Genomic DNA, 21226 nt, shown 5'->3' with positions numbered 1-21226 from the left:
CCTCCTCCTGCTTGGACGAGTCCGGAGGCAGGCCGACTGCAATCCGAGCTTCATGCCGGGCTCGGATCTCCTCAAGGAGTTCTAACCGATGCTCCGGAGTGAGCATTGCGTAAGTGGTGATCCGTTGCCGAGCCATGGCTACGCGTAGACGTTGAGCTCCGAGCTGCAAGCGGATGGGGGGTGCGGGGTGGAGGGGAATGTGAGTGTGACTAGGGTTCGAGGTTGCCGTCCGACTTAAATAGCCGGATTTGGTCCCTTTGGCGGCGCGCCGGATCGTCATTCTCACCAGACCGCCGAGTTTACATGGGTGTTCGCCTAGGTCCTGCACGCCAGTCTGATGTGGCGGACGTGTGCTGACGCGTTTGGGCCTCCTCGCATCCGCCCCAGATATGGGCCGAGTACGAGGGATGCCAGTCAGCCCAGGTTTATAGGACCGGTATAAGAGGCGCGCCCGTGTCGAGATTTTGCGGCACTGACCGGGCCGTCCGCCCGACATACAGAGAGCGCTCGAGGAGTCTAGTTGCAGATGCTTTTGCTGGCTGTGCACACGTGAAGGCACGTCATTGGTGCACAACAGTACTACTCCCTCCGTTCCAAATTACTCGTTGTGGTTTTAGTTTAAATACTAACGTACTGCACTAGAAAGTAGGTACGTATTCTTTGATGAAAGTTAGGGTTCGTGTACACCAGCTAGCTAGTTTTGGAATGAGCTGGTTTTGGAATGCTGCCGGTTCGAACACATCAAGTAGTTCCTGAATACTGTTATTGGTTTGTGGACGCTTCTAAACAAGTTGGGTTGGGCCAGGCCAGTGCATCCCTCTCTAGTAGTAGATCACACCTGAAAAAGGTACAAATCATGAGATCTACTCACTCACTCACTCCCCTACCCACCTCTCGGCTCGGCTCTATCCATCCATCCAGCGAGCGAGCGAGCGACTGACCCGGCGCGTCCAGCTCCAGCCCCCCTCCCTCCCTCCCGCTACTTCTTTGTCCTGCTCTGCTGTAGAGCACTGCCGTCTGCCGGGGCAACCGGCGGAACACAAGTACGCCTCCCCCCTCACCTCACCCCACACCCACCCACCCAATCCACCCTCCACTGCTCCCTCCGCTCGTCCCCGCTCGTCCTCCCGCGCCATGTCCGAGGAGGACGAGGACCAGGCGGGGGCGCCGCCCAAGCGGCCGCGCGCGGCGTCGCCGCCTCCTCCTCCTCCGCCGCCGCCGCCCGACCAGGTGCTCGACAACGTGCTCGAGACGGTGCTGCAGTTCCTCCGGGCCCCGGGCGACCGTGGCGCGGCCTCCCTCGTCTGCCGCTCCTGGCACCGCGCCGAGTCCGCCACCCGCGCCTCCGTCGCCGTCCGCAACATCCTCGCCGCCTCCCCGGCCCGCGCCGCGCGCCGCTTCCCCAACGCGCACCACATCCTGCTCAAGGGCCGCCCCCGCTTCGCCGACTTCAACCTCCTGCCCCCCGGCTGGGCCGCCTCCGCCTTCCGCCCCTGGGCCGCCGCCCTCGCCGCCGCCGCCTTCCCCGCGCTCCGCTCCCTCTCCCTCAAGCGCATCACCGTCACCGACGACGACCTCGACCTCCTCGCCCGCTCCCTCCCGCCCTCCTTCCGCGAGCTCTCCCTCCTCCTCTGCGACGGCTTCTCCTCCCGCGGCCTCGCCTCCCTCGCCTCCCATTGCAGGTAATATAATGCCATTCCCTTCCATTCCAGCTTGCCACCTCTCTTGCTCAGTAATGGATTAATAGCGTATCTCTATTGGTTGGTTTCGTTCTCGCAGAGGGCTGCGTGTGCTCGACGTGGTGGACTGCGAGCTCAACGAGGAGGAGGACGACGAGGTGTCGGACTGGGTGGCGGCGTTCCCGCGCGGGCACACCGACCTCGAGTCCCTCTCCTTCGAGTGCTTCACCCCGCAGGTACCCTTCGCCGCGCTCGAGGCTCTCGTGGCGCGCTCGCCGCGCCTCCGCCGCCTGCGCGTCAACCAGCACGTCTCGCTCGGGCAGCTGCGCCGGCTCATGGCGCTCACGCCCCGCCTCACGCACCTCGGCACGGGCTCGTTCCGGCCAGGGGACGGCGCCGAGGACGAGGGGCTCGACTTCGGCCAGATGTTGACCGCCTTCGCGGCGGCCGGCCGGGCCAACTCGCTGGTCTCGCTGTCCGGCTTCCGCGATCTCGCGCCGGAGTACCTGCCGACCATTGCCACGGTGGCCGCCAACTTAACCAGCATGGACCTGAGCTACGCCCCTGTCAACCCCGACCAGGTCCTGCTCTTCATCGGGCAATGCCGCAGCCTTGAGACGCTATGGGTACTACCAGATTGCTTTCTCGCCATAGTTTTACCTCTGGGCTGCTCCATGGTTCCCAATTTCTGATGACAAGTTCTTTGCCAGGTGCTCGACTCAGTGCGCGACGAGGGGCTCCAAGCCGTGGCGATGTGCTGCAAGAAGCTCCAGGTTCTCCGCGTGCTCCCATTGGACGCGCACGAGGATGCCGACGAGCTGGTGTCGGAGGTCGGGCTCACCGCCATCTCCGAGGGCTGCCGTGACCTTCGGTCCATTCTCTACTTCTGCCAGAGGATGACCAACGCCGCCGTCATCTCCATGTCGCACAACTGCCCTGAGCTGAAGGTGTTCCGGCTGTGCATAATGGGGAGGCACCGGCCAGACCACGTGACGGGGGAGCCGATGGACGAAGGGTTCGGCGCCATTGTCCGCAACTGCAGCAAGCTCACCAGGCTCTCCACGTCCGGGCACCTGACGGATCGAGCATTCGAGTACATCGGCAACTACGGCAGCTCCCTGCGGACGCTCTCCGTGGCGTTCGCCGGAGACAGTGATCTGGCGCTGCAGCACATCCTCCAGGGCTGCTCCAAGCTGGAGAAGCTCGAGATAAGGGACTGCCCGTTCGGCGACGCCGGCCTGCTCTCCGGCATGCACCATTTCTACAACATGCGGTTCGTCTGGATGTCGGGCTGCAGCCTGACGCTGCAGGGCTGCCAGGAGGTGGCGCGGCAGCTCCCACGGATGGTGGTGGAGCTGATAAACAGCCAGCCTGAGATCGAGAAGACAGACGGCGTCGACATCTTATACATGTATCGGTCGCTGGAGGGGCCAAGGGAGGATGTTCCACCATTTGTGAAGATCCTGTGAGAAGATTATAGGTGCTTGGCATCCTCGGTGCAGATCAAATGCATCCCATGTAGCAAGACAGTAGCACGCCGGAGTCGCAGATATGAGAGCAGCAGCAGAGTGTTCGTTCAGCCATTGTTGTTGTAGTAGCTGTGTAGGGTTCATAGGTATTTCCAACATTTTCTACGAGAAGATCATAAGCGCGGCGGAGCATGCTTCTTCGAGGGGGGGCTTCATCAAACGCCGCTTCCTCAGTTTTGCTTGCTGCTCCGAGAGGCCGCCTTCTGCTTCGGCATGGCGGCGATGGTTTCCCTAATTTTTTCGAAGCGAATCTTGTTATCATCATCAGATTAAATTCATTAACACTTCTATTCCATGTTCTTGTTTCGCATGGTTTCCCTTCCATAGTTCATTAGTCTGAATTCTGAAATAATTTCTCCTGAATCGAGCCGTGTTATTTTTTTGGGATTTGTTTCTCCTGTCTCAAGCTTTGTGATCTGATGAATGTCCATCTCTTTTTTTTTAGAAATGGAGGAAAACCCCGGCCTCTGCATCTGGTCGATGCATACGGCCAATTTTATTAATTATTAGCACAAAACCTTACAAAGTCGTACAACAGTAAGACCAAAGCCACCATCTTCGCAACCACTGTCGCTACTCCTATCTAATTGATGAAGGGGCGCTGATGGTCTGGGCCTAATACCAAACAGACCTCGCAGCCAAACCTAACATCTAAGACCTGAGGTCCCAACCTGGACGCCTGCCGGGTATGGGCACCCACCAGTCCGGCGTGCTCCTCAACCAGGCCGCCTGCCGCGGATGAGGCCGCCACAACCACCTATCACTAATCCATCTTCAGAGCTGTACTGTTGCAACGGCCTTGCCCGGTCTCACTGCCGCCGACGCCACCACGACGCCAGACAGCATCGACCTCCTGCACGTGTCCGTCACCACACATCTGACGCCAAGCCTCCGCTGCTCCATGCCGCCAAGAGCCGCCGCCAAGAATATGCATAAAGAAACACCGCTCCACCGAAAGGGAGGCAGCACACCCCACCCCTCACCTACAGACCCTTCCATCCGATCCCAATGTCCTTGGCGTCGCCTCCAGGAAGGTAACGGTGCACAGGGCGCCGCCGACGCCCGATCCGCAACGGATCTTGGGCTTTCACCCGGACATGGTTCGGAGAGGAGAGATGGTGCCCTCAGCAGCGCCCCCAAGGAGGAAAACAGCGCCAAAAATCGGCGTCGCCGCTGCCGGCCAGCCAAGGCGGCCAAGGTTTCCCCCGGACACCGATCTGCTCCACCAGAACACACCGGAGATGGATCCGGAAGATCCAAACCGAACCGGGACTGGGAATGGATGCATGGAAGGGAGGGGGCAATACCTCCAGAGCTGGCACGCCTGCGGCTCGCCGTCCTCACGGCCGAACCGCCGCACGCCCCGCCGTCGCTAGGCCCCGCCCCAACATGCCCTGCGGCGAGAGGAGCTGCCCCGCGAGCAGGCCGAGGCTCCCCACGAGGGGCGCGCCCGACCAGCGCGAGCGCCAGATCCCGCCGCCGCCGGCCGCCAGCGGGGTTTGCCCGCCGACGAGCGCCCACGACGAGCGCCAGATCCCGCCGACGAGCGCCGCCAGCACGCAGCCCGCCTCGTGCAGCCCTCCACGCCAGCCACCGTGGCAGCCCAGCGTCGCCGCGTCCCGCACAACGCCGCGTTCCGGCCAGGGTAGATCGCTCCACGGCGAGCCCGCCTCGCGAGAAGGAGAGAACGCCCCGCCGCCGCCCATGCCGGGCGGGCTTCGCCGCCGGCACACCCTGGCGGCGGCGAGGGGAGGGATGAATGTCCATCTCTGGTGGAAGTCTTTTGTTTTGTTTTTGAAAAGCCCTCCCTCCCTGAGGGTCAGGGAGGCTGTCCTTTCGCGATCTCCTGTGAATCCTGAGGCTTGGCAGGTGGTATCATTACCAAAGGACCTACTATCACCACCTGGAGGTTCCATCCATCCATCCATCCACAGCCGGGTTCCTTACTCGAAAGTTTGGCCCTGGTCCATCCGGTGATTATTGCCTCGCGCCTATTTTGTCTTGATAGCCCTAGCCCCAGGCCTCTCCCTAGCCGACGTGTCCGCCTTCCACGGCCGGAGACTGCCTTCAAGTTCTTATCAGTCCGTATCATACGATGGCTAAACCAAATGAGCAGTTCTTTGATTTTTGCCCCTGCAAATGCTTTGCTGATGGTAACTGTTGGCGTACTAGCCGGATCACCACACCACAGCCTTTTCTTTTCTTTTCGCCGGCTGCTGTTGCCTCTGATGGCTCTGCTTGGATAGCGGCCAATCCTTGCTGCAAGGATGGATGAAAGGGAGGGAGGTGGCAAATGATGAGGGAGTGATGACCGGTCGACCTCGACGGGGATTGATCGATTGTTTGACTGATCCCCACGAGTCACTGACTCACTGGTCTGAGTGATAGCTCAGAACAGGGGGTAGATGCATGCCAACCCATGGCGATGGAGGGTCAGATGAGGACAGTACAATCTGCACGAGGTGAGAAAGGCTTCCTCTGCCAAATCATTCGCCTCCTTGACCACTTCCATGTCTCTCCTCTTTTGTTGTTACTTGTAATAACGTGCGAACAATCATCGTCTCCAAGTGATCCGAGTTTGCAAGTTAGTTGTTCGTCGTCGATGATGGTCGAGCAAGAAACAACAGCATGATTGACGGTGAGAAAATCTACAGTTCTTTTTTGGAACAGGAGATCTCTATTGATCTTCATGGTAGGCCCATCCAGTGGTTGGGGCTGGCTGCCATGCTCATCTTGACACATCTTGTCAACATAATTGGTTACTGTTCCAGCGCGCAGCTGAAGAAGACGAACGAAAAAGAAAAGAACGATGATGTTCAGATATCGTGGACCTCATGCAGCCATGGAAAGAAGAGATCGGGAAGCAAGTGAAGCTTTGGTTGTTTGAACTGCTGCAGCAGTGAGCGTCTGATAATTAAGGCTTAAGGGCACGGTGGATTGATTCACCGAGCGGAAAGCTGCAAAGGCTATGCGCCATGGGTGCACAGCGTCTGCGTATGTGCAATCTTTTATGGGTTCTACCTAGTCAGCAGATGAACAGAAACTGAGAGGACTCTGGTCTGTGGGAGCCGGGCTCCACCTCCGCTGCTGCATGGCGGTTTTGGAAGATTGCTGCTTGTCCAATTGTTAGTGTGAGAGAAGGTGATTAAATGCAGGCTCAGATCAGATCAGATCAGATCATCACGAGTGGGTGAGATCGAGTTGGAAACCATAGGGTAATTCATGTCGACATCACAGGTAGTAAGATTGATTGATGCCTGCTGTTGGGACGTTTGTGATGAGACTACTCTTTGAGCAGTGCCTTCACATTGGTTGCTGCAACTGCGATGCTTCATTCATACTACGTAGTACAGCAGATGGCATGTGCCTTTGCCGCCCAACCTCCAGCAGCATCGCAGAGGCTCCAAAACTAGCAACAAGTGAAGCAACTCTTCTCCTCTTGCATGAGTAATTGAGTATACGTAGTTCATGCATGGAAACGTAGAGACAAGTTTGTCCATCGATCTATCTGGTAATCTCTTCTGAATGTTGGGGGGCAGACGTGTGTTAAAATATCTGCAGAAACACTTGACAGTTCTTCTGTAAGATAGTACAGCTGCTGCATATGGGAGTTATGGGTTTGTGCATGAGCTGAAAGGTTCTCCTTTTTATCACTGGTTTGGTCAAGAACTTTTGCATCTGATCTGATGATTATTAAACGGTCAAGCTCAAGTTTAGTAACTGCTAACTACCTCATCCGGCGTGGGCCATGGGGCAATCATATGAGCATACGAGCAGTGATAAGATTGGGTTGATAGGCTTACCTTTATAGTGTGTCAACAACAACTTGGTTTTACAACAAATCCTGTCACATCACCTTTTCTGGCCCTTTTGCTGATTGAAGTAGTAGTGTCATGTTCCTAAATATCCAAGATAACACTGGAGCTTTTCTTCTTCAAAAGAATGGAGAAGATAACACTGGAACAGCTAGCATGTCCACATGTGTATGAAGCCCTAGGGAAAGTAGAGGTGCTCCACTAAATCCCACAAAGCTATTTTGCCTCATGTTCTCTGCCTGATATTTGTACCGGGAATCGATCTACTGCGCATGTCAAAGTTCTTGATGGAAAACCCTAAGCGCATCTTTTGTCGAAACATCGGCAAAAGCGTATACTACATCGCTTTATTATAGGAAAAAGAGAGGGGGAAAAGAAAAAAAGAAAAGCAAAGTGGCTTTGCATTTGTGGAAGCTGGATTGCCAGAACATATTCTGTAATCGGAACCACGAGCAGCGCTTTTGCATTAGTCAACGATTTGTGATAGATGATGAAGTGGTTGTGGGTGAACGGCGATACCTGTGACCTGAACGTAGCTTTCGCTGTTACTTTGAGCGTCTGCCTTGCCCTTGCCTAGCGGTGGAGACTTCGGTTCTAAGTTTCAGCTAGCTACTGTAGTGCGAACTGCAGAGCACATGGTAGCTATATGCTCATGTATATATGTTTTCCACAATTTTGGTAGTTTCTAACAAGAAAGACCATGCACCGTCACCGACAATGCTTCGAGGGCAGGTTATGGGCGGTCGTAAACGTCGGGTTTCTGGTTGGAACTTGGAACAGGAAACTGATTTTTCTGTTGGACTTGGATCTGTGCAAAAGACATCTATCTGCCCATCTTGTTGAATTAGGTGAGGACTACATCCTGAAACCTTGCTAAAAATTGGCTCAATCAATCATGCATCGCCAACAAAAATCATGGGAGGGAGGGTTCAGCATTATTGCACACTCTCTCCAGATCATTGGCTCAATCAGATCCCTCCTCCTGTTCACCAAAACTGACTCCTGTTCATCGCAAAAAATAAAGTCACTCCTGTTCGTCCACCATTTTTCTCGCTGTGGTGTTTGCAGTGGGCTGAGCCTGAGCGTGATCTCGCACGCACTGCACTGCTCCGGGGACAGGACAATCTACAAGTTGCTGCGTGCTCCATTGGCCAACCAACAGAGAGGACAAGTCCCACGAGGCGCCTTTCGTGCATGGATCTGGAGCAGCTCCGGCTCCAGCCAATCCAGCCTCTCCCACGAGCATAGCCCCCTCCCCTCCCCCTGGCGATCAGCGTGGTGGTAAAGCCGCCATTGCTGCCCTAGCAAAGCGGCAGTGCTAAACGATGGGCCATATGCAGTTAAATGCCTTGCAAAAACCATGCAAAGACATGAGAGATTGTCCACAGGGGCAGTTGCATGCATGCATGGGGCATGCACATGCGAGGTTGAATCCGGCTCCTATGGCACCAGAGAGATTTGCGAAGGCGTCACTCAATGCTGTTGCTTGTGTAGATCTACAGCAGAGCGGAGGGCTGCGTGCTTCCCTCTTAATAACTCGTGTGCATGCATGCATGCATGCAAGGTGGCAGCCACTATGATGTGTACAATTAAGAGACAACAAACACACACAAGATGATGAGGAGAAGCAAACAAGGGGTGTGGTTAGGCAGTGGCACAGCAGGGCAAAGATAGTTTTGGACAGAGTTTTATTGCTCCCTTGGCTTTGTTTATTAATAAAGCTTGATTTTTGTTGTATTGTTTGCACATGTCTAATCAAGGATTCGATGTCATGGGAAGTACAGCCCTGTAATTAATCGTAGTAATCACATCATGTATATGCTGATCCCCAGGCTGAAACAATGTTTGAGCCATTTCGCATTTTTTTTTTCGTTTCTCTTTTCACCTTGTGAAAGCCGAGCCTAAGGAATATTGCTTATGATTTCGATGCCCCAAGAGACCATGGACTTGTTGGTAGGACGATTGGACGAAGGACGTGATATTGTGACAGCCAAAGATCACATAGCTATATATGCGTGAGATGACGCAGTGACACACGGAAAAGGAACAAGAGAAAAGCCTGCCTTATTACACTAGAATAATGATCGTAATGGTCCTGTCATCAATCATACTTTTGAAAATATATATTCACCTAGATATTCCGACTGGACACAGACAGGGCGATTTTCTTTTTCGCCGCACGAGGGGCCGTGGATTGAATTTCTTGCTTCAAAATAAGTAAAATTGACTTGCTTGCTTCAATAAATAAATAAAATTCTTGCGTGGCTGTGTTGGCTAGACGTGACAAAAGTTTCATATAGGCCTCCATTATTATCGCAAAAAGGAAGGTTTCATATAGGCTAGACGTGACAAAAGTTTCATATAGGATTATGCTTAACTGAATTTGAAATTAGCAGGCAGAGCAGGCCCAACAACTGCTACTACTGAATTTTGAAGAAGGCCAGCCAGCCAGCAACCTGATCTTCTGAAATCGTCTGCGCCGAATCATGAATGAGGATGTGGTTGCGGCACTGTTGGGCGGTCAAAGGCTTTCCCATTCAAACCCAGCGCACTGTAGTCCGTAGGGCCTCCCTCTCATCTCAAAGGCAAGGCAGTGTGTGTGTGGTGTGTACCACCCTAATCCAACCCAATTATTAGCTACTGGGGGGCCAGTTGCTGTGCATGCAACGCCCAAGGACCAGCTTTCATACGCACAGGCTCGAGCTGGGCGATGGATCCAGCTTGTGCTTTGCAGTACATGTACTTCCGTGGTCGTGGAAAGGCTCGAGTGGCCACGAAAAGGCGGCAGCCGCACAGTGCCGAACAGGGCGAGAAAGGGGGTGATGGATCGATCCTCCTCATCTTTGGCAGAGGAGAGTGCCTCGTTGCATCAAAAGAATGGGAGGGAGAGCGCCACTGTGGCGGATGAGACTGAGGATACGCGCGCACGGTTGGTGGCGTCCACTCTTTTTTATCATTGCAATGATGCGCCACGGCGAACGAAAGACGGTGATGCGCGGCGGAGGAGATGCGTACCCGGGCCTCGCTCCTGCCCTCTCTTCAGGATCTGCGAAAAAGCTGGGGTGAGGTTGTCAGCATTTGTGCCGTAGATACGATGGTTTTTTTTAAGCACCAACCGTAGAACAATTGTTCTACGGTATTTTCTATTAATATATATCAAATATGTGCAAAATACAAAGAAGCAAACAGAAAGAGTTTATCCTATTCCAGCTTTATCCAACATGTGAATAAATAATAATCTAAAAACTTCTTAAAGGCATCATTCCAGATAATCCTTAATCCACTTTTGCAAGTCGTTTAGATGCTTAGATTTTATCCTATGAATCACCAGACTTAGCTCTTCCTTTAGTCTGAACTTCCAGCATCTAATACTGTGTGCTTCATTTCTGAAAAAAAAAATCATTTCTCTGGCATCAAATTGCCCAGCAACCTTGAACGATGGTCTCCATGGCAATGCCTTTTGGTAGAAGTTGGTATAGAAGTTGAATATCATCTGATGAAGAAAACCCCAACTTTTTCCTAGGCAACACACTGTGCCAACAGTTCTGAGCAAAATCACAATCCCAGAAGAGATGTCTCAAACTTTCCTCAGTCCTATCATTACACAGCACACATTCATAACAATCAAGGTGAAAGCTTTTCCTGTTTGGTAGATTCCTTGTGTTAACTCTGTCATGCAGTAACAACCAGAAGAATATTCTGTGCCTGAGCCTAAATGCATTCTTCCATAACCATTTGAAAATCATTTGCTTCTCTTGTTGTGGTACCAAGTTATGATACATTATGATGGAGGAGAATTTGCCTTTTTGACCTTTGGGAACCCATTGATCATTTCTTTGATCCTGCACCTGATCTTGGACTTCATTCTGTAGCAATATCAATTGATCATATGCTTGTGTGGACATTGGTGTGTAAAACAGTTGAGATGGATCTTGTTGAGATTTCCATTCTCTGACAGAGACAAATTCATCCAATGCATATGAATGGAGTACTGGAATTTTTTTTGAGAGGCTGATCCAGCCATGTATCCTGCCATAACATCACTGTGCTTCCATTTCTCACATTGCAAACAACATTGTCTTTATAGTCCTTTAGTAGTTTTAGATGATTTTTCCACCATGAAGATCCTTCCATCTTGTCACCTGGAATTGAGTTGGTGTACTATGTCTCCCAGATCAACTCCACCCATGGCAGTGGATATTTGTTTATGAATTTGTGAATATTCTTCATTAGCAGAGCCTTGTTGTGAGTTGTCACATCTAAAATACCCAGTCCACCTTGTTCTTTTGGTCTACATACCTTGTCCCATGCTATCAAAGCAGGGCCAGCAATTATTTGCCCAAATTTCCTCCACAGGAAAGCCCTCAAATATTTATTTATTTGAGATGTAATTGAGGCAGACAAGGGAAGTGTGCTCATGAAGAAGATTGGTAAAGCAGAGAAGACTGACTTGATTAAAATCAGTCTTCCATCATAAGAGAGCATGGTGAAACAACCTGATAGTCTTCTCTCTATTTGCTGACAAATGGGGGTGAAATCTTCAACCTTGAGCCTGTTTGTACTGAGTGGGAGTCCCAGGTATGTGAAAGGGAAAGATCCTTGTTTGCAGCCCAAAATATTGAGGAGTTGGTACACCACTGATGTGTCCACATTGAGGGGGATCATTATTGACTTGTGGAAGTTGATTTTCAGTCATGTATGTGCAGAGAAGTGTTTCAGAAGGTTATCCACTTGCTGAAATGTGTAAACATTTTAAAATTCATGAACATTGTTTTTGAAATGTGTAAACATTTTAAAATAACGTATGTTTTTTAACACAAATAATTTTTATAATGTTTAAATATTACTTAAAATATCACATATTTTTATCTAACACATGGACCTTTTTTAAATGTCAGAAACACTAGTATGTACTGTAAGTTGTTTTCTTATTCATAAAGCAACATAAAAAACAACATAAATAATGTTTATCGCTTTTCACCTGACATCCTTTACCGCCGTAGCATAGTGGTTAGCTTAGTCACACATGACCACGAGGTCACAGGTTCGCTAGATTGTTATTTTTTAAATTTTTTGGTCCGTGTTAATAGAATATACTCCCTTCGTCCGGAAATACTTGTCATCAAAATGAACAAAAAGCATCTAGATACATCTCTTTTTGTCCATTTTGATGGCAAGTATTTCCGGACAGAGGGAGTAAGTTATAGTCGTGCTATCTAGTCCTGTATCATTACCTGTCTAGTGGCTGTCCACACATGACTATTTAGACGAAGGTCTTGTGTTCGAAACCCACCAGAGCCAATGTTTTTTAATTTTATTTGAGGGGTTCAGTATGTGAATAAAAAAAGCCAAGGACTTTTTTGCAAATCTATCATGCCAAAACTGTTACCGTGGCTGACAGCGGGCCTTGGCCTAGCTCGCGTGCCACGCAAGCAACGGATACGTCCACGTACATGAAATATGACCGTATTTGCACCTTCATGCAAGTCCACGTACATGAAATATGACCGTATTTTAGTGGTGCAGCCCTATCCTAGCATGGATCTGCGTCCGTTGCTTGGAGATGGACTTGCGTAGGTGGAGGTCGTCGTTTGGCGTCATGGTGGCGTCGATGGCGGAGGCACCTGCCAAGGTTGGCACCTCAATCTGCTCTGAAGATGGACTAGTAGAAGATGGTGGCGACGACACATGTGAGTGCGTTGGACCGGTTTGTAACCCGGACCCGGTATGTGGTTCGGTCGGGGCCTCCGGCTTTAGATGTTAGTCTTAGGTGAGAGGTCTGGATATTTGGCCCAGCTTGCACCCCTTCATCATATGGATTGGAATAGCGACAGATGTTCCCAACATGGCGGATTCAGACATATTATTGTACTGCTTTGTAAGGTTCTCAAGAATAATAAATAAAACGGCCGCATGCATCTCCCAGATGCAGAGGCCGGGGATCATCCTCTTTTTCTAAAAAAAAGAAACATGTATTTTATAAGTTTGTGCACCAAACTGACCACCACGCGCAAGTTCTGTGACTTCTAGTGTATTTACCTCTTAGTGAAAATATGTTACTCCTATATTGCATGAGCTAACAGTTCAGTAAAACCTGGACAAGACATGGCAGAAAAAGAAAGTGGATCCCGCAAAAAAAAGGTGGAAACATCTTGACGTACCTAAACTTTGCCGGAATAGATGCCATGCCCCTATGCTTGTAAGCGATGCCACTTTGAACACTTGCTTAATAAACGGGTGTTGAGATATGTTTTTTAAAGTGGAAATTGTGAACATTCGTTATCTTAAGGAAAAGTTGACATGGGCCGAAAACATTGGTAGAACACCACATCTCAGTGGGCCAAAACCAACCAAACCAGGGAAGAAGAACATGGCTAAATTCTGGCCTTCCTAAAAAAAGAGAGGCTAAATTCTGGCCGAGAAATCGCTGTTTGAGCCAAAAAGTCGCTGGTGCCGGTGGGCGGCTCGCGGAAGAGGAGCGGAGGCCAGCGCGCGGCCAGAACGGGTGCCTGTCAGTCAGTCAGCCGGTCTGTGTACGTTATATATGCTTCTCTTCGCCTAGACGATTGGCACATCCCATTCTGCAGGGCTCTGGCTGCATGTTTTCGTTTCAGCTGCATGCATATGCATGCGCACTGAGGCATCGATTCGAGCATGCATGCGCATGTTCTGCTCATGCGCATATTGGCATGCATGCATGGAGTTCATGATGCTCGCCTCGCTTTCTCTGCCCGTCGTCTCATCTCATGCACCTACGCAATGGAATCGAATGATGGACGCAGAGGGATTTGACAATACGACATACAGACCAGCATCTAACATCAGAAAAGAAACGGAGGTCAGAGCGCTCCTATCAACAATATGGAATGCACCAAGTCGACCTATGAGACATCCTCATAGTCATAGACTGTTAGACCAGAAACAAGAAGATAGCATCGATGCTGCTGCGTGATCCCGTTCGCCGAACGCCGTCCACCTCGCAAAGTGACGTCGACCTCGACTAGTGATTCCATGCTTTTTATCCATACATACAGGCAAAGGCATGCATGGAGCTGGCCATCAAGTGGCAACGATCGATGGGCGCCAAAGCTCACTTCTTGGTGCCTAGCGGCCGATCAAGTGACGAAACTTTCGACGTGTCACACACGCATATCGGACCTGCGGATGCTTCAGGGTAACCAGCCGGTGAAGCTCTGAAAGGAGAAACGGGGCGCGCAGAGTTGTCATTGGGACACTTGTAGCTCGCCGGCAATGTGTGATGTCGAGGGGCCGGCATGGTGCAGAATCGCACTGATGGATCTAGCTAGCTCTAGGCACTACCTAAACACACTGATCGAGCACGCTGATAGCTAGCAGTAGATCGTAGGGCTGGTGTGCATGCGTCGGACGCACGCTAGCTGGTCAACATGGGTGATCAGGAACGCCGGCCTACCTGTGCTGCGAGAAGGTAGGTGGTTAGGCCAACTCCACCGCGCGATCCCAAACGGACGTCCGTTTTGTCCGGATTCTGTCCGTTTGGGTAGGGCAATGGGGTCGTGTCCGGGCGTGTCCTGGGATGCGGTGGCCGTGCGCGCAGCGCATCCTTTGCCCCATCTTGTCTGTCTTCATTTCAAAAAGATAACAACGTTTCAAATGCCAAGCCCTAGTTCAGGCCGCGCGCACTAGTTCACGCCGGCAACAAAGCCAGCGGCCTACACGTCCATCGCCGACAACACAGTCAGCCTCCAAAATGAATAGTTTTGTTCGCCGGCAACGCAACCAGCGGCCGGCAACACAGCCAGCATCCAAAATGAATGTTTTCTCGCCTGCACACAGCCAGCGGCCCAGTGGGCGGGCGACACCCATGCCAGCCTTCAAAAAGAACGGCCACGACCGATCGGACGACCTAGCTCAGGCCGTTGGCGTCGAACATCTCCTTCTGCCTGGCCTCGAACCAGCTCCTCGTCTTCTCGCTCATCTTGGATAAGTCCACGCTCATGATCGCAAGGGCCACCTCCTTTGCTTTGGTTGCGGCATTGGTGGCCTTGATGTCGAGCTGCCGCTGCCTGGCCGAGACATTGGCGGCCTCGATGTCGAGCTGCCTTTGCCGGCACGCCTCCTCCATGTCGATCTTCCTCCTCTTGGCCGCCTACTCCATCTCAAGCTTCTTCCTTTGAAGCTCTAGGTATTGCTTCATTTGCTCGTCCTTGCTTTGCCGCTTCTTCTGGTCCCTCACATCCTTTTGAGACATCATGCCATGCAAAGTCTCATGCAAGGCCATGGATGAGGCATCACGTATGTCGTCCACCTTGGAGTTGGTCTTGCCCTCGGCCTCTTCAACGCCTCGCCATCTCCACCTCCGGCGAACTTGGCCGTCTTCTTGCCTCTCTTCCTTTGAAGTTCACGGTATTGATCCTTGAACTTTGGGCAATTGTTGATGATCGTCCAACAATGCGTGAGAGTGAATGGCTTGTCATTGTGCCGGGCCTTGAATGCCTCCAAAGATTGAAATGCCTACACCACATGATCAACAACAATTGAACATACAAGGCCGAAGTCTCATGGCCGTAGCAAGGAAAGGACTAGGATGAGGAGAGCATACCATGTCCCCAACGCCGAGACCACTCACGTGCCGTGCTTCAACGCTCTCAAATGCGGCACAATACTTGTTGCACTCTTGTTGGATGAACAACCACCTCTTTTGAATTGAGGTGATGCCACGGTTGCTTGTAATTTGGTAGGGCTCAAACATCTTCCTTTCATGGAATGTTTTGTGGACTCTCATCCAAAAAAAGGCCCTTTTGTTGCGCGCCGGTCCTCGGATCTTGGCTAATCTCCATCCAACATTGGAAAATCAACTTGTCCTCCTCTTGTGTATATGAACCCGTGCGAATGCTCTTCCTCCTCTTTTGTGCTTCCGCTCTTTGGGTGAGCTCATCGATGAACAATGGCTCGCCACCAATATCAATGTCATTGCCTTCTTCTTCATCACCATCACCTTCGCAATAGATGTCATCGTCTTCATGCCATGAGTCACCATGGTCGTAGTCAGCATGGTCGTCGTCCTCTTCATCGGCAACATACTGGGCGCGGCCATCCTGACTTTGGGTCTCGTCGGGATCGTAAGCACGGCCATGCCCACCCTCGTAGATCACATCCTCCATGAACTGGTTGTAGAAGGGGTCGTCGACCGGTGGCGTTGGTGTTGGCATTCCGTCGAACAGGACGCGGGGGGACGGCATGGTGCCCGTGAACGTTGGTCGTGCTTGCTTTCTTTGCATCTCGACGGACGGCCAGCCGCCGCTGCTGGACCCAGGCGTGACGTTGAGGTCGATGACGGCCGAGGGGCGTGGGGTGGACGGCGCGATCACGCCAACGTCCGGTGACCCCGAGAAACGGGTCTGGCCGTCGTGCCTTGGCGGGGGAAAGCCGGGCGACATAGGTGTGGTCCGCGACGTCGGCGACTGGCAGTGCGGAGGCCAGGCGACCGACGAGCCTGTGCTCGCCGGGCCGACGGCTGCTCCAGGGAAACCGGCCGGACGGAAATAGCCAAGCATGAGGAGGGTGTGCGCTTTGTTGACGATGTCCTCCTTCTCGTCGACCTCGGCCTTGCGCCGCGCGGCCTCCATTGCGGCGACATTGTCCTTGACGACCGCCCTCCGGTTCCTCCTCTTCGCCGATTCCGCGTCCAACTTGGCGATCTCCTCGGGCGTGCACTCCAACCGCGGCTTCCTTGGCGCCTTGGCCTTCTTCTTCTTCACCTTTCCGGGCGGGTCGACGGCCAGGCCGCCGGAATTCGGCTGGGCATCGGCCATGGATGGGGTGGGAGGGGGCGACGGGAGGGACGTGGGAGGGTTTGGGGGAAGTGGCGCCAAATGGGGCGTGGGGGGTTTTGCTTTGTGCCACCGATAGGCGGGTCGGGGGAGGACAAGCACGCGCGTCCCGCCCATCCGCGCGCTGTCCGTTTCATCCCAAAATCGGCGTAAACTTGGGCCGGGATGGGTCGAAAGCTGACAGAAAACGGACAAAAGTCCGTTTGCTCCCACGTGCTGGGCTGTCTGGTTCGTCCATTTTACCCCAAACGGACGCGCGCGGACAGGATGGGGTCGCGCGGTGGAGTTGGCCTTATTCTTGCTTACTTCCGCGATAGCGACTACGCAGGCGTCTTCTCAGATACTCGTCTGGAGCCTTCTGTGTCACTGGGTTGAGTGCTCACCTCTTACCCTGTAGTAGCACAGAGAGTTAACTGGGGTGATGCGGAGTTTTGCTATGGAAAATGATGGTAAAACTAGCTAGGGGTGTTAATGCCTTTTCCATCATACGCGGGCTTGTAGAGAGCAGCAGGTTAGTGTATATCTGAAACTGAACATCATCAACAAACGGGAATCGACATGTAGACAATTCTTCTACTGCTTGTGAGTTCTTCCACCGAAAATTGCACTAACCTAGATGGAGGACTTGAGCTGGACGAGAAGCATGGGTCACCATAGGAACGCACTGCAGAACATGTCGGCCCGGTCCTCTTCCTGCATACCATCGCTATAAGGGGGCGGGTGACGAGTATGTGTCTTCCAAGAGTCAAACATGCATGTCTCTGCTTAGATTATGGTTGTACTTGTGTTAAGCACTTTATGTGGTTGTACCATTAAGTACCTTGTTTCCAAAGTTGCTATGGTGTAGGTACTATGTGCTAGTTAACTGTGTTGAACATGTGGTCTGTTTAGATTATGATCCAATGCTACTAATTGCTAGCTTTGATTTTGGTAGCACAAATTGTGCATGTCACCATCTTGGGCTACAAAAATGTTGCATGGCAACACTTTGATCCTACTTTGCTGCCATGGCAGCATAAGGAAGCATTTGGCTCATAGATAATGCCACGACAACAAAATTGGGTACAAAATCCTATCAAACATAATAAATGATTTTAGTTTTTTTTATTTGGGCAATTGTTACCATCAGCATTCGAATTGATCCGAACACCACTTGTTGGTTCACTAGTAGCAGTGTCCAACAAGAAACACACTCCACGCCACTGGTTCGGCTCTTATTAGTGGCGTGTCGAGCGCTAGTCATTTTGTCACTACAAGTGTGTGGGCCGCATGCCGCTAGTTGTAAACTACCAATGACGGGATACTAACGGCGTGCCACTTGAATGCTGCTATTAGGCACTATGGCACACGCTAATTAGGGGGTAGTATACTAGTGACTTGTCCACCCACAGCTGGACGTTTGCAACATGGGGCATGTCGTGGTCACCTCCAACTTGCATAAGATTGCAAACACGTGGACCTTTGGTCTCCCATTGCAACATGGACCATGTTGCAGTCACTTATTGTAGTATGGACCATGTTGCGGTCACCCATTGTAGTATAACAGCTCCTGCAGTATTCAAAAAGGGTCTACCAAGGATAATCGACATGTTGTCGTCCTCGGGCATATCAAGTATAACAAAGTTTGTTAAGATAGTAACATTTGCAACCATAACGGGCACATCCTCGCAAACACCGATAGGTATGGCAATTGATTTGTCAGCCATTTGCAAAGATATTTCAGTGGGTGTGGGTTTATTCAAATCAAGTCTTTTGTATAAAGAGAAATGCATAACACTAACACCAGCTCCTAAATCACATAAGGCGGTTTTGACATAACTTCTTTTGATGGAACATGGTATAGTTGGTATTCCTGGATCTCCTAGTTTCTTAGGTACTCCATCCTTAAAAGAATAATTAGAAAGCATGGTGGAGATTTCAACTTCAGGTATTTTTCTTTTATTAGTGATAATATCTTTCATGTATTTAGCATACGGGGCCGTCTTTAAAATATCAGTCAAACAAGTACGCAAAAAGACTAGCCTAAGCATTTCAGCAAAGCGTTCAAATTCTTCCTCATCCTTTTTATTAGAAGGTTTAGGTGGAAAGGGCATGGGTTTCTGAACCCATGGTTCTCTTTCTTTACCATGTTTTCTAGCAACAAAATCTCTCTTATCATAACGTTTAGTTTTAGAAGGTGGGTTATCAAGATCAACAGCAGGTTCTATTTCAACATCATTATCTGGTTCTTTGTCATTGTGTGGTTGAGCATCTTTATTAATATCATCATTGTCATTCTCATTATCACTAGGTGAATGTTCATTACCAGATTGTGTTTCAGCATCAGAAATAGAAACATCATTATCATCCTCTGAAGGTTTTTCTACCTCAGGTTCACTAGAAGTATGCAAAGTCCTACCATTTTCCTTTTTCTTTTCTTTTTAGAAGGACCAGGTGCATCAACATTAATTCTTTGAGAGTCTTGTTCAATTATTTTAGGGTGCCCCTCAGGATAAAGTGGCTCCTGAGTCATTTTCCCTCCTCTACTCATTACTCTACCAGCATGATCATTCATATTATTATTCATTTCATTGAGCAACTGACTTTGAGATTTAGCAACTTGTTCTAACTGAGTATGAACCATAGAAGCATGTTTTCCTACTCCTTTAACATCATTAGTGATTCTAAATAACAAGTCACTCAAGCGAGCAATCATATCAACATTTTGCTTTGATTATTTCATAACATAGGCATTGAAGTGATCTTGCTTCATAATATAATTGTCGAACTCATACAAGCATTGACTAGGATGTTTATTATAAGGGATATCACCTTCATCAAACTTTCTAAAAGAGTTTACCTCTACCACCTGTGGTGGTGCGTCGAGACCGTGTATTTCCTCAATAGGTGGTAATTTTTTTAACATCCTCAGCTTTAATACATTTTTCTTTCATACATTTCTTTGCTTCTTGCATATCTTCAGGACTGAGAAATAAAACACCCCTCTTCTTCGGAGTGGGTTCAGGCGTTGGTTCTGGAAGTGTCCAACCATCATAATTCTTCAATATATTATTCAGTAGTTCCTCAGCTTGTTCAATAGTTTGTTCCCTGAAACACAACTAGCACAACTATCTAGGTAGTCCCTAGAAGCATCGGTAAGTCTATTATAGAAGATATTAAGTATTTCATTTTTCTTAAGAGGATGATCAGGCAAATCATTAAGTAATTGGAGAAGCCTCCCGCAAGCTTGTGGGAGACTCTCTTCTTCAATTTGCGCAAAGTTAAATATTTCCTGTAAGGCAGCTTGTTTCTTATGAGCAGGAAAGTATTTTTCAGAGAAGTAATAAATCATATGCTCGAGACTACACACACAACCAGGAGCAAGACTATTATACCATAACTTAGCGTCACCCTTTAACGAGAAAGGAAATAACTTGAGAATATAGTAGTAGCGATTTTTTTCATCATGAGCAAATAGGGTGGCTATATCATTTAATTTAGTAAGATGTGCCACAACAGTTTCATTTTCATAGCCATGGAAATGATCAGATTCAACCGAAGTAATTAACTCTGGGTCGACGAAGAATTCATAATCCTTATCAGTAATAAAGATAGGTGAAGTAGCAAACTTCGGATCATATTTCATTCTAGCGTTCAAAGATTTTTCTTTCAACTTGCATAGTAATTTCTTAAGATCATCTCTATCCATACAAGCAAGAAAGTCCCTAGCTACCTCTCCATCCATAGCATAACCCTCAGGTATCTCTGGCAATTCATATCTAGGAGAGCTAGGTCTAATAGGTGTTTCATAATTTTCAGTTCAGTAATCTCATCGGTTTCAACATTCTCAATTTCTTTAGCTTTAGCAAGTTGTTCATCAAGAAATTAACCTAGTGGCACCATGATACGTCTTCAACATATCTATAATTTTTTATTGTTCCATGCTATTATGTTATCCATCTTGGATGTTTTATATGCATTATTATGCTATTTTATATCATTTTTGGGACTAACCTATTAACCTAGTGCCTAGTGACAGTTGCTATTTTCCTTCTTTTTGTCTTTTACAGAAAATCAATACCAAACGGAACGAAACTTTTTGATAATTTTTCTTCGACCAAAAGACAACTAGGAAGATTCGGGAGGAGGCCATAAGAGCCACGGATGGGCCACAAGCTCACCAGGCGCGCTCTAGGGGGGCCGAGCTTGTGGGCCTACAGTGGCACCTCTAACCCTAACCTCAGCTCTATAAATACCCAATAGTCCCCGTATACCAGAGGGCACACCAAATATACTTTTCTACCGCCGCAAGTCTCTGTCCTCGTGAGATCCCATCTGGAGACCTGTTCCGGTACTCCACTGGAGGGGGATTCGATCACGGAGGGCCTCTACATCAACCCTGCTGCCCTTCC

General features: G+C 50.0%; 1 protein-coding gene across 1 annotated transcript; it reads left to right on the top strand.

The window, feature by feature from the left end:
- Nucleotides 1-857: 857 nt before the first annotated feature.
- On the top strand, nt 858-3602 carry LOC109738561 (transport inhibitor response 1-like protein). Its single transcript, XM_020297657.4, has 3 exons — nt 858-1682; nt 1780-2305; nt 2390-3602. Exons 1-3 carry the CDS (start codon nt 1135-1137, stop codon nt 3146-3148), a joined length of 1833 nt encoding a protein of 610 aa, XP_020153246.1. The 5' UTR covers nt 858-1134; the 3' UTR covers nt 3149-3602.
- The last annotated feature ends 17624 nt before the right edge of the window (nt 3603-21226 follow it).

The sequence above is a fragment of the Aegilops tauschii genome, chromosome 4 (assembly GCF_002575655.3).
Source record: "Aegilops tauschii subsp. strangulata cultivar AL8/78 chromosome 4, Aet v6.0, whole genome shotgun sequence".
Lineage (NCBI taxonomy): Eukaryota > Viridiplantae > Streptophyta > Magnoliopsida > Poales > Poaceae > Aegilops > Aegilops tauschii.
Note: the sequence above shows the minus strand (reverse complement) of the source record. Positions and strands in the feature narration are given on the sequence as shown.